Source organism: Nicotiana sylvestris, chromosome 4 (genome assembly GCF_000393655.2).
Source record: "Nicotiana sylvestris chromosome 4, ASM39365v2, whole genome shotgun sequence".
Lineage (NCBI taxonomy): Eukaryota > Viridiplantae > Streptophyta > Magnoliopsida > Solanales > Solanaceae > Nicotiana > Nicotiana sylvestris.
Genome location: NC_091060.1, coordinates 177,351,117 through 177,367,676, shown reverse-complemented (window position 1 = coordinate 177,367,676; position 16,560 = coordinate 177,351,117). Strand labels below are relative to the sequence as shown.

Genomic DNA, 16,560 nt, shown 5'->3' with positions numbered 1-16,560 from the left:
ATGGTTTTTGTGACTCTGACTGGGCTAGTTGTGCTGATAGTAGAAAGTCTGTTTCTGGTTTTGTGTTGTTCCTTGGAGGCTGCCCAGTTTCTTGGAAGTCTAAGAAGCAGCCTACTCTTGCTCTATCCTCTGCTGAAGCAGAGTATAGAGCTCTTCGTTTGTTGGTAGCTGAAGTTACTTGGGTTGTTCGATTGCTGGGTGAGCTGGGTGTGGATAATCTCAGCTCTGTTGCTTTGTACTGCGATAATCAAGCTGCAGTCCATATAGCCAAAAATCCTGTATTTTACGAGCGGACCAAACATATCGAGGTGGACTACCATTTTGTATGGGATGTCTTATCTGCTGGTTTGATCTCCTTGCATTCTATTTTTACATCTGTTCAACTTGCTGATATCTTCACCAAATTTTTGCTTGGTGTGCAGCAGCAGACTTTTCTTCCCAAGCTTGGAATGGCCAACCCTTCCAGCTTGCGTGGGGGTGTTGGAGCTGAAGTTAGTAGTGTTAAAGTTAGTAAAGTCAGTACTGTTAAGTAGTCAAGATGGGCCAGCCCATCTGTTGTAATTATGTTATTTTTATTGAGACCCTTTAAGTGAGAGGCCCAATTGTGTCATGTACATATGAGAGACCCATTTGTGGCGCTATACATAAAAATGTCACTTTTTTCACCTATTTATGTATTTTGAGTCCAAAAGAATCACAATTGGGTTCCGGACTCCCAATTATCCATCTCATAGCTTACTAGATAGTACAACCTTGAAACTTTAACGAGTAGCACAACATATTGTTTGAAACAAATTTTCGATATACAAAAACTTAATAGCAATCAAAAAAATAAAAAATAATAATTTATTGATGAATTTTTGTGGGCACAATTCTGTTTGGTCTCTTGATTTTTCTCTCTGGATTATTTTTTGTGATTCGAGGATTTAAGCAGCATATTCAAATATTTCTCGAACGTAGGATGATATGGACTTCCTGCATCTACGTAAAATTGTTGATATATTTTTTGATGATCTGATCAACAATAATCTTGTAAGCTTTCTCAGTAGGATGATAACTATCCCAAAACAAATACTTCGTATCATCTTCACAAGTTCCACTGAATTTGTTGCATAGTTTTGCCCCTTCTATTGTTCCTGTGCCACAGCAACCTTTCTCTACTTCTTCAAATCCTACAATCAATTCATAACATATCACAAAATTGATAAAAGAAATAAACAAGAAAATAAAGAACAAAAGAGGAAGAAACAACTTTTTGGAGTACGTTTATGGAAGGTTAATATGTACTCCCTCCATTCATTTTTATTTGGCATGTATACTAAAAATAGATTTTCATTTTTATTTGTCACTTTACGCATATAGAGAAGACAAAAAAATTTCTTGTTATACCCACAGTATTTATTACTCTTCAAATTATTTTCTCAAATCCAATAAAATATGCATCAATTAATATGAGTATCATGGTAAATTATGCATTTTATTTATTATTTTTTAAGGGGCATGAAAGTCAAAAAGTGTCAAGTAAAAGTAAACGGAGGGAATATATTACCATACTTTTCAGGATTAAAAATGAGATCAAGTAGAGGATTATAGATATCGATGAAGACGAGCTTGGATTGAGGTAATTTTTTGGATAATGAATTAATTGCAATAGAGAATTTGGTGTTGGCCAATTGTGCAGCTTGGTTGTATTCTTGAGAACACATTCTATTATGCCCTCCCGCAAGTGTTCTTTGTGATGGCAAACATCCTATTGGTGGGATTCCTAAAATCCAAAATTTTCTTGCTCCCAGCTTGTACAATTCCTTCAGAGAGAACAAAAATAACGAGTATTATTTTTTTTAGTCTGCGTCAGAAACTATTTATATTCGATAGCCGAAAAGTGTATAAAATTTATATAATTTTTATATAAAATATACATAATGTATATATAGACAAAAAATATACATATTTTCGGCTATTATTTTAAGAGCGGCTATACAGCGTCATTTTTTCAAAAAAATAACACTTGAATCAGTATATATGTAATTCACTGAAAATTTATTTTAATTTGTAATCAATGGTACTAAAGAACTATCTTTGTATACGGAATTCATTCATTTTGAGATCAGACAACTATGCTAAGGGCTAAATTTCATAAATGATCACTAAACTGTCTCTTTTTTCAATCAAATTTTACATAACTTTGTTTTATCACACAAAAATTACAATAATGCACTAATGTTAAAAAATGTCATAATGATCGGAAATATAAACTTTCGATGGTCCGGATAAGTTTTCTCAATTTTTTTTAAATATGAAGATGTTGTCTTATTTTTAAAATGCCTATTATATATAATTAACTTACTCATTGTAATTATTTTCAACATTCTGAGTCATAATAATTAGTAAACCTAAAAGGAAAATAGTCATAGAGGTATATATACTAACATTGAGAAATTTAGAAGCTTCAGCCACCATGAGATCAGTATATGAGTTAATATCCTGCTTCAAGCGAATTCCAGCGGTGAAGTAAGTATTGGCTAGATCGTCAGTGCCAGCAACCACCATAAATAAGCTATTTTTCAGAATATAATTAGCTTCTTCTTCCCCAACTAACACTTTCAGCTTCCCAGTATATTCTATGAACTGAGTTAATTGTCTTGATAGGGGTATGACTGCCTGATTAACATTTGAAAAAAAAGAGAGAGAGAACCAAGAAATAATGTTAGGAATGATTAATGTTGCTAATTATACTGATTAAGTCCATCACAAATAAATACTCCACCCGTCTCAAATTATCTGTCGTGTTTCTCTTTTACATGCCCTTTAAATGACATTAATTAGGAGGGGGGTTGGACTATTTTACTCTTATTTTTTGTCTTAATATATAATCTCTCTTTACTATATATTTATTCTATTTATATGCTACTCCCTCCGGTCTACTTTAAGTGATTTTACATATATATATTAAGAAATTCATCTTTTAGCATTAATTAATAATGTATTTGACCATATTATCCTTAATTTGTTCATTGGAAATACAACAAATACCCCTAGGCTCTTTACTCCGAGAGCAACTTTGGAAAAAAGAACGTAAATTCTTTCTTGATATTTGAAAAAATCAAATATTGTGGACCACAGAAAAAAGGCCAAAGAATCACTTAAAGTAGACCGAAGGGAGTATCTCCATCTTCAAGAACAATTATTATTAAGGGTAAAAATATAATTTATTTTGTCTTGAACTTCTAAAATGACAAATAATTTGAGACAACTATTTTTAGAAAACACGACAAATAATGTAAGACGGAGGGCGTACTAAAAATGGTTAATTACTTTAACTGAATCGATAATATAATGAGTAAAAGTTACCACGAGAGTAGCTGTTAGAGGATCATATCCACAACCTCCTGATGCAAAGCTTACTCCACTTTTTATATCTTCAGTTTTCAAATTTGGATCTAGATAAGCCGGTATGAGCTTTTTTATCCCTAGTTCGACCGCTGAAATTGATAGAAGGCATTCAACTGAATCCAATATTTTGACACGGAATATATATGTAAAGTAACATTTTAACCTAATATTAGGTTATGAATTTCAAAAGTACAATAATTTTAATATTAAGAACTTTAAATATTGAACTCATAAAATATAAATACCGACTTAAAAATACTACCTATCAAATCCGGCGGTGTCTTGCCATTGCTGAACCTTCCGGTTGGCATTCCACCCATAAAATCCTTACCATAAGGCTGAAAATTACACTTTACTAGCGTCTTTATATAGTTATTATTTCCTTGATCGACAATTGAATCTCCAAAAGCAAACACTGCCTTAAATATCACGTTCTGTGGGAGCTGCACCTTCGCTTCACATACACTAAACAACACAAAATTAACATAGAGTAAAACCTTGACCCTATGCAACGAACACTTTACTATACCAAAAGAGAACATTGTATACAATTTCACACACTTCCTTTTCAATAAAACGAATAAAAGAAGGTGTGGGATTTATAAAGCTTTGCAAATGTCGTGTGTACTTGAGTAGCTCGTATATGGGATGATCGATTTTATTATTTATTATAAATGTTTTTTTAGTTATATGTCCTTGAGATTAATATAAAATAAAATAAAAAGATATTTGAAGAGTCATTTTCTTCTACTAACCAAGAGGTACGATGTAGGGATCAAGCTTAACCTCTCACGTTGAAGGTGGTTTCAATTAATAAAACGTAGGGATCTTTAAACAAATAGTAAGTCGAATTTACTCTTCACTTCCTAGCTTATATATTTAATGACTATTTTTATTTTAAACAGTTGGGTGATATGCCACTTCAGTTAATTCTTCTGAAAAGTAAACCAAGAATAACGTTAGAGTATCTCGTTAGCCCATAAAAAGTTTGGTGCTTTTTAACGAGCACGTACGTCACAAAAAATTATTGTCTTTCTCCATTTAATTTTTAAAAATGATTTTTTGAAAGAATTCCTCTCATAACTTTCTTCTGAAAAAGTGCAAATTAACTCCATAGGTGACATGAGAAACTCACGAAGTAAAAGCAGAAATTAATGGGGAAATTCTTTTGAGTGGCATCTAAAGTTTATCTTGTAATCCTACAACGTAAATGCAAAACTTGAGAATTTTAATGAAACTATGAAACTGCTAGTAGTAGCACTTCTTTTTGTATCGGATGCATAATAAAACAAAAATATAATTACGTTTTTAACCCCCCAGAAAAAGGGTCGTCCGAAAATTTTATTAGATATAAATAACACAATGCAAAATAACGATAAGTAATACAAAATGAAACCACTTAACAAAAGTAACTTCTTGGTTTGCTTGTCCTCGTGATTATTAACAATTCTAGACTTACTTCCTGGAAAGGCAAATGAGCTAGGATTGATTCATTGACCTCTTATTGTAAAAGGAGACGCTAAAACAGTAAGCTACATCCACTATTCTTATAGAAGAGGGACATAACACGCTAACTTTGACAAAATTGTTAAAATCCTATTATTTCAGCAACATAACATGCTAATTTCAAAATTTCAAATCCAATTATTTCAACAACATAACATGCTAACTTTGAAAAAATTGTTCCTTGCAATTTCTAGTTATAGAATTTCTTGAAGACATTCATTATTTTTCTTTGCGAGTTGATCTTTATATAGTCATTTAGGTGTTCTATGTTAGTAAATTGTATTCGTAAAATAATTCCGAAGAACAAAAATAACGTATAAACAATAAATGAGAAGGAACAGAATTTAATCCGAGCTCACTGAATTCAAGTGTTTCCTTAAGGAACTTAATCCCCTACTAGTACCCGAGGTTGTGGATTATTTCCTCTCAAAATACAACGAATTACACACTGGTGTAGCGGTACTTCAAACCCCAGTGTTTTAGCGAATACAATGATCGATAGCAAATTATACCTATTGTTGCTTTCTTTGTAGTTAAAACAATCCAAAAGAAAGGAAGAGAGTTCAGAATTTCCTATGGAAAATCTGAGAGAACGGACTGCTATTTATAGCCAACATGTTGAGTTCAAAAACGAAGAGATGCAACTCTTCAGAGGTCAGTTATGAGTGTTTGATCACGCTCAACTCTAGTCCTAAAAAGGATAAGCGGTCGCTGCAAATATAATCCGGTCTAAAAGTCCGGAGTCAAATCCCACAAAGAACTAAGGCTTAGCTATATTTATTGAATATCACTAAAAAGACAAGTTGAACAATTTTCTAAATTATAAAGATTGAGATTTATATTTCTAACTAATTAACTAGCAAATACTAGAAAGCGGTAAAATTATCAACTAACGAGACAAAGGGTTGGAGACTAAATTAAGGAGGTCTAGAGTTATGATTTCCCCAATTGTCGGAATCCTTCCCGCTATGTTTCCTACAATTTTGCAAATGTATTCTCTACTGATCGCGAGCACTTTAGGTGTCGTAATTCTCTCTCAAGCAACTAAAATAATTTACTAGACATATTCTATCGAACACGCTAGTTGGCTTTATCTAACCGCTCATTATGACCACGTCAAGGCTTTGTTATTTCTAAACCTACATTTAAATCCGTTGTATTGATTTCTCACATACGTTAGGAGTGACGTTGTTCAACAACCACCTAAATATGTATCCTTTCTCATGCAACACATAATAAATAGGCACAGTCAATCGATGACCATTCAATCAACAACAATAAACATGTAGTTGAACAAGTAGTGAAATCCAATGGCTCAATTATATAAAAACATAACAAGAATTTATCCAGTAAAAGGTTCTATCAAAATTCTAGATAACAAATTAGCTATTCATAATAGTATGTAAAACTACAATACCAAAAGTCATAACCAATAATGAAAAAATAGGAAGAGGAATGAAAAACTCGTAGAAAAATTCTCCGCCTTGCTCCTACTGTGTCTCTGCCTCCTTAGGTCGAATCTGTGTCAAAAATCTGTCCAACCTTTTCAAAATACCGATTTTCCATGTATATATACCAAGTAGGGTCGGGCCCAAATAATTATACCTTCTCCTACGCGAAAAAAGATAATTTTTCAGGTCTGGACGAACGCGGTTACGGTCCGGACGCGGTCCGGGTGCGGTATTTTCCCAGTACACTTCCTCAGTCCGCGTCCAGGTCCACGATCTCGGTTTCAACCGTGTTTTCACCCTGTTCCGTTTTGAATTTAGAAAAACGTAAAACATGAAAGTTGTATCTCTTTGAATTGGCTTTCCAACTATATATTATATAGCCCAAATAGAGTTATTAGCGAAAAGTTATGTGTATTTTATTATATAATGTGCAATATGCCCAAATGGAGCTTGGATTGAAGTAATTTTTTGGATAATGAATTAATTGCAATAGAGAATTTGGTGTTGGCCAATTGTGCAGCTTGGTTGTATTCTTGAGAACACATTCTATTATGCCCTCCAGCAAGTGTTCTTTGTGATGGCAAACATCCTATTGGTGGGATTCCTAAAATCCAAAATTTTCTTGCTCCCAACTTGTACAATTCCTTCAGAGAGAACAAAACTAACAGGTAATATCATTTTTAGTCCGCGTCAGAAATTATTTATATTCGATAGTCGAAAAGTATATAAAATTTATATAATTTTTGTATAAAATATATATAATGTATATAGACAAAAAATATACATATTTTTGACTATTATTTTAAGAGCGGCTATACAGCATCATTTTTTCAAAAAAATAACACTTGAATCAGTATATATGTAATTCACTGAAAATTTATTTTAATTTGTAATCAATGGTACTAAAGAATTATCTTTATATACGGAATTCATTCATTTTGAGATCAGACAGCTATGTTAAGGGGTAAATTTCATAAATAATCACTAAACTGTCTCTTTTTCCAATCAAATTTTACGTTACTTTGTTTTATCACACAAAAATTACAATAATGCCACTAATGTTAAAAAATGTCATAATGATCGGAAATATAAACTTTCGATGGTCCGGATAAGTTTTCTCAATTTTTTTTAAATATGAAGATGTTGTCTTATTTTTAGCATTCGTAGCTAAATGTAGCGTAGCTAAAAGTTAGCTACAAACTTTACATGACCCCTGGCTAAGGATTAATACTTATTGCTACGGAAATTTTGTGTTGTAGCTATATTCATAGCAAATAATTTTATACTTTTGCCACGGCAAATATATTTATAGCAAATGATTTTATACTCTTGCCACAACAAATTAATTTGTAGCTATTATGGTAGCTACAAAGTGATATAGCGTGGCAAAAGTTTTAAATTTATTTGCCACGGAAGTTTTGATATGTAACTACAAAAGTATTTTTGTTTAGCTACGGACAGAGTTTTATGGCTACAAATCATACAAAAAAAAGTCGAGATTAGATTACTTTATTATTAATTTTTTGACAGAATATTAATTTTAGTAGCGATGAAAGTTCCTATCACCCTGTTTTTTCGCTATTTAAAATTTTCAATTATTCTATGGTTGTACATGTTATATTAAACCTAATAGTAATAATATATTACCTTGAGACATGACTTATTCTACACAAATTAACATGTAAAAAATTTCACAAAATAAATTCCAAGATACAAATTTATATTAATCAATTAATAGTATCTGCAGTATATAACTGTGACGATCCGGCCAGTCGTCTCATGAGTTACCGCTCTATTTCCCCCCATTTCAGCTTCTTTACGCTTCGTTATTCGTGTTTTATGTGATCGAGTTTATTAGTTCGATTTCGGAGAGGACTTGGTAAGAAATGAGACACTTAGTCTCTTTTAAGAAGGCTTAAGTTGGAAAAGTCAACCAAATGTTGACTTATGTGTTAGAAGGCTCGGAAGTGAGTTCTGATGGTTCGGTTAGCTTCGGGAGGTGATTTGTGACTTAGGAGCGCGATCAGAATGGGTTTTGGAGTTGTAGAGAAGATTTAGGCTTGAATTGGCGAAATTGATATTTTGGCAAACTCCGGTTGATAGGCGAGATTTTGATATAGGGGTCGAAATGGAATTCCGAGAGTTGCAGTAGCTTCATTGTGTCATTTGGGATGTGTGTGCAAAATTTCAGGTCATTCGGACGAGATTTGATAGACCTTTTGATCGAAAGCATAATTCAAGAGTTCTTGGAGTTCTTAGGCTTGAATTCGATGTAATTTGATGGTTTTGATGTTGTCTGAGGTGTTTTGAGGATTGGAACGAGTTTGGAGGATGTTTTAGGATGCGTTGGTGATTTTGGTTGAGGTCTCGGGTGCCTCGGGGTGATTTCGGAAGGCTAACGGGAAGTTTGGAGTTGGAAAATATAAAAGAAAAATGCAGCAGCTGTAGCAGGTCCAAGAGGACTGCAGGGGCGCGGCCGCGGTAGGCGTCGCGCGGACCGCACAAAGTTGTTGTGCGGCTGCATGATTGGGTTTGGCAGCTCTCTGAACGTCACTGACGCGGACCGCGTGACCATAGAGTGCGGCCGCATGGAGAGGGACACGATCCGCATGAAGTGGGACGCGGCCGCATGAGTTTGACTTGTAGTTTCACAGTCTCTGAACTCGCGCGGACCGCACAAAAACGGGCTCGGCCGCGGTGAGAAGACCTGAAGGGTACTCTATATAAATACGAGGTTTTGGGTTTTATTTGATATTTTGACCTAGAGAGCTCGGATTTTGGTGATATTTCGAAGGTTTTTCAAGAAATTCATCGTGGTAAGTGATTTTAACTTAGATTTGGCTAGAATACATGAATCTATCACTAAATTCATCATTTAATTCTTGATTTGAGATGGAATTTGGGAAGAAAATTGTGAAACCTTTCAAAAATGTAAAATGATGATTTGAAGGACCAAATGGTATCGGAATTGGATAATTTTGGCATGGTTAGACTCGTGAGGGTATGAGGATTCTGAAAATGTAAATTTTACCCAATTCCGAGACGTGGGCCCGGGGCTCGGGTTTTGCTAATTTCGGGATTTTTGATATTTTTTCGAATGTTTTCGCTTGGGCTTTGTTCCCTTAGCATATTGTGACATATTCGTTCTGATTTTGGATAGATTCGACGCACGTGGAGGCCAATTCGAGGGGCAAAGGGCGTCGCGAGCTAGAGAATTAGCCAGTTCGAGGTAAGTAATGGTTGTAAATGATGTCCTGAGGGTTTGAAACCCCGGATTGCACATCGTAGTGCTATATTGAGGCAAGATACGTGCTGGATGATGAGCATGGGGTTTTTCACTACTGGGGATTGTGACTTGGTCCATCCCGATTGATGACTTTACTGAATATTTGACTGAAATTCATTTGTTATCATCATGATTTGGGTTGATTGTCATATTTGGGCTTCATGCCAACTATTTGAACCCTTCGGGGATTTTTATCACTTCTGCTTGACTTATTATTTGAACTCAGTCCTGTTGATATCTACCGTTTTACAAACTCAACCACTTTTACTCAGATTTGAAACTTAAATGATATTTATACATCATGTTTTGGGCCGAGAACTACTGTTTTACTAATGCCCAAGGGGCTTATGATGATTTCTGGACTAAGTGAGGCTGAGGGCCATATGTGAGGATATGCTGAGTGATGATGCCACGAGGTGGCTTGATATAGCGCTTGGGCCGTAAGGGGCCCCTCCGGAGTCTGCACACCTACAGTGAGCGCGGGTACCCATGTGATTTGAAACAGTGGTAACAATGACACTGTATGATGCAATTTGGTCAGGTAACAATGGCTGACCATTATGCTGAGTGATTGTGAGGTAGCCCGAGGGGCTGATACTGTACTGAGAGTGAGTCCGAGGGGCTGATACTATGCTGAGCGATTGATACTGTGCCCGAGGGGCGGATTTCTACTTGTTAATTACCTGTTAAATTACCTGTTTTACTTGTTTTAAAAAGGAATATTATTGATTTCTTCACTGATTTACTGCTTTAAGTGATTTTACTGCTTGATATGGAATTGCTTTGTGCCTTTACGTGTTTTCATACTTTCAGCCATTATTTGTAATTATTACTCACTGAGTCGGAGTACTCACATTACTCCCTGCACCGTGTGTGCAGATTCAGGTATAGCAGAGTCCGCCCCTGAGCGTTGATTCCTTCCAGTCCAGGCAGTGATTTGGAGTTACGAGGTAGTTGTTGACGTCCGCAGCCCCTTGTCTCTCTTATCCTCTATCATTTATGTTTTCTTCAGACTGTTGTATCGGATTCCGTACTTTGTAGACCTATAGCAGATTCTGTAGTAGCTCATTACTTGTGACACCCCGGTTTGGGCTGTGTCGAGATGGTTCCTGTTGTTATTATCGTTAAATTTCGCAATTTATGAATATTATATTATATGTTATAACTGTTTAAAAGAGGTGTTCCGTTTGGTCTGGCTGACCTTGTCTCCGCGAGAGGCGCCATCACGACCGGGTTCGGGGATTGGGTCGTGACAATAACTCTTTTATAGTAACTAAAATTTGAAGAAAAGAACTAGTCGATGTGAGGCTTTATGGTAATAGAGATCAGAAATAATGTACGACATTCCACATAAACAAATATAAGCATTTGCTTGATGATTCATGTTGTCACCCCCGTTTGATCTTGATGATTTATGTTGCCACCTTCATCGCAGTTGTTGATCTTTATGCATCCAAGAATATATGAAGCACTCTTCAAAATCACTAGACTGAAATATAAAATAAAATGATCTTGTGAAAAATTTATATTTGAATTATCAGAACATATACCAATTAGATGCATTTACAGTTAATAATTAAAAATTCAATGAATCATGGAATAAGAAAAACTTAGCCATGTATCAAGTTAAAAAGAACTAAACTTGAAAGGAAAAAGAAAAAGGAATTTAAATAAACATCATAAAACTTAAGAAGATGAAAAAAAAAACTTACGGTTTCGCAGAAGATAATACAATTTTTCAAATGCACGTTTCTCTTGAGCATCCTGTAAATCAAAAATAAATAATTGAAGCAGAAATCCAAGTCAATTAGGCGTAAGGCACAAAATCTATCAAATCTTTAAAATTGCACTCACCACTTATCAAAAAATAAGGCATAATATTTATCAAATTGCTGGGACAACCCGTAAAATTGAACTAAAACCCCCAAACTCAAGTAGGCGTATGAAGATTCAAAAATACTACGATATAGAGACATAAGCTTAGGGGGAAGAGACGAACCAAGAAGTTAAAATTTCTGTCTATAAATAGAGATCGCAATAGGGATACACTCTTGTTGATCCTTTTGTCTTTCTTGCAGCCTTGCATTGCCGAGTACTAAAGGTAAAAGAAAGAAATAAGAAAGTGTATTAAGCAGCTGTGAGTTCCACAAATTATTTAAGACAAATAACTAAAGAAAAAAACGACAGGGGCCACATTACACAAATCACAAGAAAATATAAAGTGCTTAAGACACTATATACGTACTAGCTTTTAGCACCAACTTGATCAGAGGCTGAGGTAGAATTTTAGTTCTATGGGTTTAATATTTAAAGTTATGAGTTCATATCTACTATTTATTGTAAATTTAGAAATTTTTTACACATAAATTTGTGTTTCGCGTCGAAAGTACTAGGTTCAGTTGAACCCGATAATTCTATGTTGCATCCGCACCTGAACTTGACTGCAATGGTGATTCAATTCTTGTAAAACTTGTGCAACTCTTGTGGTCAAGATCTCCCTAGCCACACGTGGGACAACGGTTTTAGGCCTTGTAGCTTTTATTACCTCTTCTTCTTGCACTCACTTGAAAAGTGGCTTAGCACAGACACCATATGAACTTTCAATATCAAATCATTAGCCCTCCTTAGGCCTGATTTCAATCCCTTCAACAACTAAGCCATTTTTCCAGTTACCTTCCTTGATCTCTGTCAAGCTCATCCCCAGTTCTACTTCTTGCCCTCTCTTGACAAATAATTCTCCCAACTCAACTTCTAACCATCCATCACTTCTCTATTGTGGATATCGTGCTTGTTCTTCATTTTCTGAAGGTGGATTCACTTCCCGTCTTAGGATATTGAGGGAGAGTGACGGCTTAGGGGAGAAAGATTAGGTTTTGGTTTAGGGATTTTAGTTTGTGTTTCTTTTTTTATATATTTTTCTTTGTTTTATTTCTTAATACAATACCATAAATACAAGGAGGAAAATACATACAAATACCATAAATGCAAATAAAGGTAGGAAAAGTACCTACAATAAACCAAAAGAGTTATATTTAATTTAACTAAAATAGAAAAAAATCAACTATTTGCATGAATTAAAGATATTGTAAATTATTTTTTTCTTTACCGCTTTTTTATCCTAGATGATATTGTTTGTTTTGTTATAAGTTCATATTTCAATAATATTAGCTTCTTCATTTTAGTGTTAAGTTAGATTTATGATAATTATTAAGTTATTAAAATACTATTACTTAGATAATTAAATCAATAACTTTAATACTTATCTAAATTGAATATAACTAGTAAGCAATATAGATATATACAAGCACATAATTGATTAAATTTGATTTATTCAGATATTTAAATTTAACTAATTATAATTATACTTTTTAAAGTATATATGAAACTATCAAGTAATATTTTGTTTAGAATGAATTATGATATTTATTATTTACCAAAAAATAAATTATGATATACCAGTTTATTTTTTTATACTCCCACTATATTAAGTTCTTAACTTTTATACGAAATAAATTTAGCAATGGTAAAAATATGTAACTATTTTTAAATACAAATTATACTAAGAAATAAGAATAATAATAGTGAAAATAGGATTAATCTTAAATACAAATAATACTCAGAAGACAGACAAGATCTCCTTCATGTATAAGAATAAAATTAAATTTCCAATTCTTAGATTCAATGTATAACTTATGATAATTAATAGTTATTAGGATAGTAAATCCATATCATTATAACATATTTTACTATCTATAAAAAAATATAATTTGTTATACAATGTAATTGATATAATACTACTGTTTATTTCTATACATTAGTTTTTTTTGTGCGATTCTATATATTAGTTATTCACATATTAATAATATGTAATTCAGTGTTTTTAATTAAAATTGGACGTACAACTAATAATGATTTTATAAGACCAAAATAATTAATTTTCGTATGGACTTAGATATCTTAGGGTAACTCGATACAAGAAAATTATATACAGATAATATTATTATCAATAGAAATCCTGTTTTTAAATTTGTCATCATATATCAGGGGAAAAATTAGCGATAAATTTAATTTTTCATCGCAAATCTTTTTTACTTTAATATGCTTTTTTCCTTTTTCTTTTTTTTTCATTAAGATTATCATTATTTTTTTGTGGTGTTAAATATGCTCCTTGTATATATTTGGAGCCTTTGGTCATTATCAAAACAAAATGCACCAGCCCTCTCCCAAGAAAGCTCTTCAATATATGAGCACTTATTTTAAAATAACTTCTTAAATATATATGATTAAGTGCTTTAAAAATAATTAAGGACCATACATAAATATTACAACTATTAAAGTCTTCAATATGAATATCTTTTTAGAAAATGTAAGTACACTTATTTAAAAATAATAAAGTATATACATAAATAAATATCTACAACTATTAATAATAATTTAAATTTACATACAAAATTATATAATTAACAACAAACGCAATCAAATAAAATATGAGTTTGATAAATCTTAGAAGTCAATTTGCTGCTATAAGGAGGTAACGAATGATCTACTATTTGAGAATGAAGATTAATTTTGTTTTTTAATCTTAGTAATTTGAAAGTTAAAAAATTCTTTAATTTCATATACAATTACTATTTTCTTCCATAATCATATACAATTACTATTTTTCTATATTTAAGAAAAATGTAACTGTTACATTTGACATTAACTTTTCTTTGCCTTATAGTGTTGGAAACTCTTGGGGAAAATACAGACAATCTTCTTTAGGATACAACAAACCACTAATTGATACTTGCAGATTTTCTGAATATCTTTGTAGAGAAACTCGTATTTATTTATAGAGCAAATGTCAGGCCTTTTCCGAAAAAACACTTTATATCATTAATAGATGTATCTGTTTATTTGAATTTTAAATTCAAATAAAACATATTTTCTATTATAGAAATAAAAAATATTAATTTAATAAAATAGACAAGAAAAAGCCCATAAAGAGGCTTTTAGCCACCGATGTGGGAAAGTCCCACATTCCCCTCAAATTAACAAACTACTTCTTACATCACAACATGAAAGAAGTTTCCTATAATGTAGTTGTTTTGCTACTTCATTCTCTATGTATCAAAATAATTAAATTGTGATGTAAGAAGTAGTTTGTTAATTTGAGGAAAATACAGACAATCTTCTTTAGAATACAACAAACCACTAATTGATACTTGCAGATTTTCTGAATATTTTTGGAGGAAAACTCGTATTTATTTATAAAGCAAATGTCTGGCCTTTTCCGAAAAGACACTTTATATCATTAATAGATGCGTCTGTTTATTTGAATTTATAAAATTCAAATAAAACATATTTTCTGTTATAGAAAAAAATATATTAATTTAATAAAATAGACAAGAACATAAAAAGCCCATAAAGAGGCTTTGGGAAAGTCCCACATTCCCCTCAAGTTAACAAACTACTTCTTACATCACAACATGAAAGAAGTTTCCTATAATATAGTTGTTTTGCTACTTCATTCTCTATGTATCAAAATAATTAAATTGTACACATAATTACTGATTTAAACCAATGATGCGCACCTTCTTTAATATATATACTAACCAAGAGGTACGATGTAGGGATCAAGCTTAACCTCTCACGTTAAAGGTGGTTTCAATTAATAAAATGGAGGGATCTTTAAATAAATAGTCAGTCAGATTTATTATTTACTTTCTAGCTTATATATTCAATGACAATTTTTTTATTTTAAGCGATTGGGTGATATGCTATTTCACTTAATTCTTCTGAAAAGGTAAACCAAGAATAATGTTAGAGTATCTCGTCAGCCCATAAAAAGTTTGGTGCTTTTTAACGAGCACGTACGTCACAAAAAATTTATTGTCTTTCTCCATTTAATTTTTAAAAAAGATTTTTTGAAAGAATTCTTCTCGTAACTTTCTTCTGAAAAAGTGCAAATTAACTCCATAGGAGACATGAGAGACTCACGAAGTACATAGTGTAAGCACGTGATTTTTGCCCTATATGAGAATTACTCCCAAAAAAAAAATTCAAAAATAAAGTAATTTTTCTTGGTGTGCATTTTTGTGATATTTTGTGATATTCTGTGATATTTTGAATAATTATTTGTATTTGTCTGTGCATGTTTATTTGTTAAATTAATAAAAATACGAAAAATATGTCGCATTTTGCATGTAGGATTTAATTCTACAATTGTTAGTAATTAAATTTGTTTTACAAAAAATAAAAATTATAAAAATAGGCATTGTTTGCATTTTTAGCATTTAATGTCCAAATATATAATTTTATGCTTAATTATTACTTAATTGTGCGTTAATTGTTATTTGGAGTTAATTTGCGCTTTTATAACTTAATTTAGTTCTTAATAATAGTTTAAGTATTTTTATAATTTTGTTTTAGAGAAATAAAAGAAGAAAAGAGAGCGAAAATATAAAGAAAGTCGGAATTGGACCTTTTCTTCGATTTCAAGCCACAGGCCCAAAAAATGGCCCAATCTTCCCTACGACCCAGTCCATTTCGAACTGGGTCGACCCAGTCCATAACCCAACACCCTATTATCTTACAAACAACACAAAACAAAAAGAAAAAATGAAGAAAACCCTAAAAATAACCTAAGTCATCCGCCCCCCCCCCCAAACCTTTGCTCTTTCTTCTCCATCTCCATCTTACACAGCCATGGCTGCCCTAAAACCTCACCTCCCATGGCTGCGCTACCTTCTTCTTCGTCCACTCAGAACAACCAACGTCACCACCATCCACGTCGACCTCCTCGTTGCATCGCCGGAAAACCCTCAACCAAAGAACTAAGAAACCCATCGCTGCCCACTTCATCCCCGTCGTCTCTGAGCTTCGCCATCAACATCCATGGCTGACCTGCACCAGCATCATGTCCAAAACACTACCAAACAG

At 32.8% G+C, this 16,560-nt stretch overlaps 1 protein-coding gene and 1 long non-coding RNA gene across 3 annotated transcripts; both read right to left on the bottom strand.

Annotated features, from left to right (window-relative positions):
- Positions 1–684: 684 nt before the first annotated feature.
- LOC104234910 (GDSL esterase/lipase EXL3-like) lies at positions 685–4,047 on the bottom strand. Of its 2 annotated transcripts, none has more exons than XM_009788558.2 (5): positions 3,656–4,047; positions 3,352–3,482; positions 2,431–2,661; positions 1,550–1,805; positions 685–1,172 (listed from the first exon to the last, which is right to left on the bottom strand). In XM_009788558.2, the coding sequence occupies exons 1-5, from the start codon at positions 3,933–3,935 to the stop codon at positions 982–984; spliced, it is 1,089 nt and encodes a 362-aa protein (XP_009786860.1). In that variant the 5' UTR covers positions 3,936–4,047; the 3' UTR covers positions 685–981. The 2 variants fall into 2 exon arrangements, with proteins under 2 accessions (XP_009786860.1, XP_009786861.1); XM_009788559.2 differs by having other exon boundaries at positions 1,082–1,172; positions 1,555–1,805; positions 3,656–3,980.
- A 6,890-nt stretch (positions 4,048–10,937) lies between these two features.
- LOC104234909 (uncharacterized) lies at positions 10,938–12,527 on the bottom strand. Its single transcript, XR_713084.2, has 4 exons — positions 12,068–12,527; positions 11,636–11,731; positions 11,349–11,400; positions 10,938–11,125 (listed from the first exon to the last, which is right to left on the bottom strand). It is a non-coding gene; the product is annotated as an uncharacterized lncRNA (long non-coding RNA).
- Positions 12,528–16,560: the final 4,033 nt, after the last annotated feature.

Bases quoted from the DNA above. Each gene is read 5' to 3' on its own strand.
- LOC104234910 (XM_009788558.2), bottom strand. From the start codon at position 3,935: ATGTTCTCTTTTGGTATAGTAAAGTGTTCGTTGCATAGGGTCAAGGTT. The intron at 3,483-3,655 runs GTAGTATTTTTA...TATCAATTTCAG, and splicing joins GACACCGCCGGATTTGATAG to CGGTCGAACTAGGGATAAAA. The intron at 1,806-2,430 runs GTTAGTATATAT...TTCTCTCTGAAG, and splicing joins AAGCTTCTAAATTTCTCAAT to GAATTGTACAAGCTGGGAGC.